The sequence below is a fragment of the Hypanus sabinus genome, chromosome 1 (genome assembly GCF_030144855.1).
Source record: "Hypanus sabinus isolate sHypSab1 chromosome 1, sHypSab1.hap1, whole genome shotgun sequence".
In the NCBI taxonomy this organism is placed as follows: domain Eukaryota; kingdom Metazoa; phylum Chordata; class Chondrichthyes; order Myliobatiformes; family Dasyatidae; genus Hypanus; species Hypanus sabinus.
In genome coordinates, this window is record NC_082706.1 from 5,890,645 (window position 1) to 5,897,717 (window position 7,073).

General features: G+C 60.2%; 1 protein-coding gene across 1 annotated transcript in view; it reads right to left on the minus strand.

Moving 5' to 3' along the window:
• Nucleotides 1-5,648, minus strand: part of LOC132390668 (bone morphogenetic protein 1-like) — a 308,728-nt gene extending 303,080 nt beyond the window's left edge. Inside the window, exon 1 of the mRNA XM_059963235.1 lies at nucleotides 5,250-5,648. Within this exon, the coding sequence (XP_059819218.1) occupies nucleotides 5,250-5,391 (142 nt within the window). The 5' untranslated portion in view covers nucleotides 5,392-5,648. The remainder of the gene's footprint in view (nucleotides 1-5,249) is intronic.
• Between the last annotated feature and the right edge of the window lie 1,425 nt (nucleotides 5,649-7,073).

Consider the following 7,073-nt stretch of genomic DNA (forward strand, 5'->3'; position numbering starts at 1 on the left):
GGAGAGCGACGGGGAGAAGGGAACGGGTGGGGAGAGTGACGGGGAGAAGGGAACGGATGGGGGAGAGCGACGGGGAGAAGGGAACGGACGGGGGGAGAGCGATGGGGAGAAGGGAACGGACAGGGGGAGAGCGACGGGGAGAAGGGAATGGACGGGGGGAGAGCGACGGGGAGAAGGGAACGGACGGGGGGAGAGCGACGGGGAGAAGGGAACGGACGGGGGGAGAGCGACGGGGAGAAGGGAACGGACGGGGGGAGAGCGACAGGGAGAAGGGAACGGACAGGAGAGAAGGGAACGGACGGGGGAGAGCAATGGGGAGAAGGGAACGGATGGGGGAGAAGGGAACGGACAGGGGGAGAGCGACGGGGAGAAGGGAACGGACAGGAGAGAGACTGGGAGAAGGGAACGGACAGGGGAGAGCAATGGGGAGAAGGGAACGGACGGGGGGAGAGCGACAGGGAGAAGGGAACGGACAGGGGAGAGCAATGGGGAGAAGGGAACGGATGGGGGAGAAGGGAACGGATGGGGGGAGAGCGACAGGGAGAAGGGAACGGACAGGAGAGAGCGACGGGGAGAAGGGAACGGATGGGGAGAGCAACGGGAGAAGGGAACGGATGGGGAGAGCAACGGGAGAAGGGAACGGATGGGGGAGAGCAACGGGGAGAAGGGAACGGACGGGGGAGAGCAACGGGGAGAAGGGAACGGATGGGGGGAGAGCAATGGGGAGAAGGGAACGGATGGGGGGAGAGAGACGGGGAGAAGGGAACGGACGGGGGGAGAGAGACGGGGAGAAGGGAACGGACGGGGAGAGCGACGGGGAGAAGGGAACGGACGGGGGAGAGCAACGGGGAGAAGGGAACGGACGGGGGGAGAGCGACGGGGAGAAGGGAACGAACGGGGGTAGAGAGACGGGGAGAAGGGAACGGACGGGGAGAGCGACGGGGAGAAGGGAACGGACGGGGGAGAGAGACGGGGAGAAGGGAACGGACGGGGGAGAGAGACGGGGAGAAGGGAACGGACGGGGGAGAGAGACGGGGAGAAGGGAACGGACGGGGGAGAGAGACGGGGAGAAGGGAACGGACGGGGGAGAGAGACGGGGAGAAGGGAACGGACGGGGGAAAGCGACGGGGAGAAGGGAACGGACGGGGGGAGAGAGACGGGGAGAAGGGAACGGACGGGGGGAGAGAGACGGGGAGAAGGGAACGGACGGGGGGAGAGAGACGGGGAGAAGGGAACGGACGGGGGGAGAGAGACGGGGAGAAGGGAACGGACGGGGGGAGAGAGACGGGGAGAAGGGAACGGACGGGGAGTCGACGGGGAGAAGGGAACGGACTGGGGAGAGCGATGGGGAGAAGGGAACGGATGGGGGGAGAGAGACGGGGAGAAGGGAACGGATGGGGGGAGAGAGACGGGGAGAAGGGAACGGACGGGGGGAGAAGGGAACGGACGGGGGGAGAAGGGAACGGACAGGGGAGAGCGATGGGGAAAAGGGAATGGAAGAGGAGAGAAGGGAACGGACGGGGGGAGAAGGGAACGGACGGGGGGAGAGCGACAGGGAGAAGGGAACGGACAGGAGAGAAGGGAACGGACGGGGGAGAGCAATGGGGAGAAGGGAACGGATGGGGGAGAAGGGAACGGATGGGGAGAGCAACGGGGAGAAGGGAATGGATGGGGGAGAGCAACGGGGAGAAGGGAACGGACGGGGGGAGAGCGATGGGGAGAAGGGAACGGACAGGGGGAGAGCGACGGGGAGAAGGAAACGGACGGGGAGAGCGACGGGGAGAAGGGAACGGGTGGGGAGAAGGGAACGGATGGGGGAGAAGGGAACGGATGGGGAGAGCAACAGGGAGAAGGGAATGGATGGGGGAGAGCAACGGGGAGAAGGGAACGGACGGGGGGAGAGCGATGGGGAGAAGGGAACGGACAGGGGGAGAGCGACGGGGAGAAGGGAACGGACGGGGAGAGCGACGGGGAGAAGGGAACGGATGGGGGAGAGCGATGGGGAGAAGGGAACGGACGGGGGGAGAGCGACGGGGAGAAGGGAACGGACGGGGGGAGAGCGACGGGGAGAAGGGAACTGACGGGGAGAGCGACGGGGAGAAGGGAACGGACGGGGGGAGAGCGACGGGGAGAAGGGAACGGACGGGGGGAGAGCGACGGGGAGAAGGGAACGGACGGGGGGAGAGCGACGGGGAGAAGGGAACGGACGGGGGGAGAGCGACGGGGAGAAGGGAACGGACGGGGGGAGAGCGACGGGGAGAAGGGAACGGACGGGGGGAGAGCGACGGGGAGAAGGGAACGGACAGGAGAGAAGGGAACGGACGGGGGAGAGCAATGGGGAGAAGGGAACGGATGGGGGAGAGCAACGGGGAGAAGGGAACGGACGGGGAGAGCGACGGGGGGAAGGGAACGGACGGGGAGAGCGACGGGGAGAAGGGAACGGACGGGGGGAGAGCGACGGGGAGAAGGGAACGGACGGGGAGAGCGACGGGGAGAAGGGAACGGACGGGGGGAGAGCGACGGGGAGAAGGGAACGGACGGGGGGAGAGCGACGGGGAGAAGGGAACGGAGGGGGGGAGAGCGACAGGGAGAAGGGAACGGACGGGGGGAGAGCGACAGGGAGAAGCGAACGGACAGGAGAGAAGGGAACGGACGGGGGAGAAGGGAACGGACGGGGGAGAAGGGAACGGACGGGGGAGAAGGGAACGGACGGGGGAGAAGGGAACGGATGGGGAGAGCAACGGGGAGAAGGGAACGGATGGGGGAGAGCAACGGGGAGAAGGGAACGGACGGGGGGAGAGCGATGGGGAGAAGGGAACGGACAGGGGGAGAGCGACGGGGAGAAGGGAACTGACGGGGAGAGCGACGGGGAGAAGGGAACGGGTGGGGAGAGTGACGGGGAGAAGGGAACGGATGGGGGAGAAGGGAACGGATGGGGGGAGAGCGACGGGGAGAAGGGAACTGACGGGGAGAGCGACGGGGAGAAGGGAACGGGTGGGGAGAGTGACAGGGAGAAGGGAACGGACAGGAGAGAAGGGAACGGACAGGGGAGAGCAATGGGGAGAAGGGAACGGATGGGGGAGAAGGGAACGGATGGGGGGAGAGCGACAGGGAGAAGGGAACGGACAGGAGAGAAGGGAACGGACAGGAGAGAGCAATGGGGAGAAGAGAACGGATGGGGGAGAAGGGAACGGATGGGGGAGAAGGGAACGGATGGGGGAGAAGGGAACGGATGGGGGAGAAGGGAACGGATGGGGGAGAAGGGAACGGATGGGGGAGAAGGGAACGGATGGGGGAGAGCAACGGGGAGAAGGGAACGGACGGGGGAGAGCAACGGGGAGAAGGGAACGGATGGGGGGGAGAAGGGAACGGACGGGGGGAGAGAGACGGGGAGAAGGGAACGGACGGGGGGAGAGAGACGGGGAGAAGGGAACGGACGGGGGAGAGAGACGGGGAGAAGGGAACGGACGGGGGAGAGAGACGGGGAGAAGGGAACGGATGGGGGAAAGCGACGGGGAGAAGGGAACGGACGGGGGGAGAGAGACGGGGAGAAGGGAACGGACGGGGAGATGAGAATGGGAGAGGAGATGGGGACAGTGACAGGGGAGATAGGAACAGATATAGGTAGAGAGGGGAGATAGGAATAAAGAGAGGGAGGGAGACAGGCGGACGGGAATATTCTCCCTTTCTCCATTCCCATCTTACCTGTCCCCCTCCCTCTGCCTCTCCCATCTTCCCATCTCTCCTACAATGGGGCGACATTGAGAATACACTCCATCGTGTTGTGATCTACACTGCCATCATGAGAAATACAAGTGGACTGCACAAGCATGAGGCAGAAAAATTTCCAACACCAGAAACTGGAAACACTGACCTTAAATATCTTTACCTTCCCCCAACACAAACTCAAAGGGCCCAGGACATAAACACAGCAGCCACAACAACAAAGCAAAGGTTAGGCAGCTTGCTCAAACGTGGTGCGACTCAAGCCTGTTGAATGGGCAGGGCACAAGTCAGAAATGTGTTCGATGTGAATCAGTCCGGCCCCAACAATATTTAATACGCATTGCCAAAACGTTGCTTCTTCACTGCCACTTCTTGGAAGTTTGTGTAGATTTGGTAGATCCTTCTCTCTCTCTCTCTCTCGTCATACTTTCACACCAATTATTTCTCGTCTCCTCCTGTCTGCATCTCCAGTGTCTTCGTCCTTGCCATTGCTTATGTACATCTCATGTTTCTAGTCCCTACCCTCCCTCCCTTTCTCTATGCCCCCCTTGCCTATGTATCACCAGTTCCTCTTAATTCCCAACACAAAGTTCACTGCAGATGTCGTGGTCAAATCAACACGTACCAACAAGCTGGATGAACTCCTGACGAAGGGTCTCGGCCCAAAACGTTAACTGCTCCTTTCAACGGATGCTGCCCGACCTGCCGAGTTCATCCAGCGCGTTTGTATGTGTCCACTTAATTCCCAATTCTCCCATCCTTCACGTTCTCTTTCTAACCCTGTTTTCCCTCCCTCTTTTCCAATTCCAATGTCCCCTCCCTCCCTCTTGTCATACTCTCCATCGGCTATACCCCCTCTGAGGCTTTCCCTGTCTCCTGTCTCTCCCTCTCTGCCCCTTCTCTCCTCATTCCCCCACAATCTGCCCCCTCTCCTCACTTTCTCCCTCTGCCCTCTCCCCCTCTCTCTCTCTCTCTCCGGCACCTCCCCCCCACTCACCCTCTGTTCACTCCTCTCCCCTGTCACTCCTTTCCTCAACCCGGTCCTCCCCATTCCCCTCTCCCCTGTCACTCTCCCCTTCCTTGAAATCCTCCCTGAAGCTCTGTTTCCTGTCCAGCCCGCTGCCTTTCCCCTCTATCCGGCCGCCCTCCCCCTCTCTCTCCCCCTCCCAGCTCTTAATTCCCGCGTCTTCTGCCTCCAAACCCCACGAACGCAACCAGTCCCAAGTGCGGCGAGAAGTTTGAACGGTTCGGAGGGAAGTGACACTTCCGTCGGGAGCCCTGAACCCGATGGGTCGGTGTTCCCTCCGGCTTATCTCTCACACCTCATCCAGGTCCAAACAGTTAGGAACATTCCCCCCTGCCGCCCTCGGCTCCCCCGTCCAGCTTTTTTTAAACTTTCCTCAAGTTTGCATCCAGCTATCGCCGCCCACCACCTCCCCCAACTCTTTAGCGACCAGTTGGCGAGAGTCGCTTTCTTCTAACCCGTAATGTGTTCGCATCTGCGGTCCCGGCTATTAGCTCACCGGCTTTGCAGGGATCTTTATAGTCCACTTCTGCCGGGTCCTCCTGGTCCGGGAAATACTCGTAGAGGTTGTCTCCGTAGTCGAAACCGATCACTGGGCGCTGGAGAGCCAAGAGGACGAAAGCTAGGCGCTGGAGAGCCATCAGCACCGGAGGAGGGAGCGAGAGGACGGCTGGCGTCCAAGAATAACGGGGCAATAGGAGGGAAGGGGGTAGGAAAGACCCTGAGATTGATGGAGGGAGGAGGTTAAAGTCCAGGAGGTGGGTCAGTGGAAGCTCAGCCCCCTTTTCCCGAGGCTCAGGGGCCGGCTGCCATCAATCAGCGGCTCGGCTGCCGGCCAATTCACAGCGAAAAGTCCAACTGGGCAGCCGTAGACGTGTCGCTCCAGACGCGGAGAGCCTCGGGGCTGCACACACGGGACAATCCCTCCTCCTGCCGCGGCGGGGAGGGAGGGATCTCCGTGACCCAATACAACCCGGCTGGAGGAACCTCGGCACCGATAAAATCAGTTCTCAGTCCACCCAAAAGAAGAATATATTTGCAGATGGCATCATTTCCTGCTCTTTCTCGGGGTTATTAGTTTGCCAAGCTCGTCTCCCGTGCTCAAGTTCAAGCATTCCTCAGAGCTGCATGTTTTTTTTAACAAATCCTGGCTATTTGGCAAATAAATAAGATGGCGCGACTCAAATTGTTTAGCGGCAAAGACCGAGGTCAGTCCGGGAGCCTCGTAGCTGGTTCGGTCAGCCCCCGCTCTGTGTGGAGCCCTCCGCCGGGGGGAACAGGGGACTGGAACAGTAGGAGGGAGAGAGAGGGAAACTGGGTTTAGGGACTAGAAAGAGGGGTGGGAAAGAGGGAAGGGTGGAGGTGGAGGGGCGGGGTGGGGGTACGGGATGAGGAAGACCAGGATATGGGGAGCGGAATTTGGGTCTTGGGGAGAGGAGTGCAGATGGGTGCAAAGGAGGAGGAAGGGAGAGATGGAGGGAAGTGGTGAGGGAGAAGTCTAAGGGGAGGAGAGAGGGTGTAGGGGAGAAAGGGGCAAGGGGGAGGCTGTGAGAGGGAGAAGGAGGGGGACTGGGGAGAGGGTAACTGGGCGAGGGAGAATAGAGTGTAGGGAGAGGTGGGTGGAAGAGAGTGAGAGGGGATGGCTGAGCCAGAGGCAGGCTGGGAGGGGAATGGGTGTCAGAGAGGAAGGGGGGGGGGAGACAGATAGCGACTGAGAAGCAAGTTTGAAGAGGGCAGAACAATGGTGATGGGAACGACCACGGGGTAAGTTATGTATGTGTGGGTAGAATCAGAAGTGTGACATGTCAGGAACTCAAAGCAAAGAGATAATTTGGCTCCAACCAGACCTTACCTCTGGTGACAGACATGTCCTCCATCTGCCTTTCACCATAATACCTTTCAACTCACAGTGGTCTAACAACAGCCAAAATGGAGAAAAGCTGTGTGCTCACAAAGTCAGAAAGACATACGGCACAGAAACAAGACCTGTGGCCCAGATGCTCCATACTGACCCAACTAATCCCATTTGCTAATGTTTGGTCCGTATCCTTCTAAAACTTTCTGAACCATATAGCCGTCCAACTGTCCTGTAGTTGGCTTCACCAACACCACACTCACCGCAAGACCTTTGACAAAGTTTGCAATATCTTTAGCAAAGGCCAGCGCGGGACGTTGGTCAAGAAGGTGCATTCGCTTGGCAGTCAGATGAGGTAGTAAATTGGATTCAACTTCGGCTTGGAGCAGGGGTTCCCAACCTGAGGTCCATGGACATCTCAGTTAATAGTAAGGGTCCATGGTATAAAAAAGGTTGGGAACCCCTAGC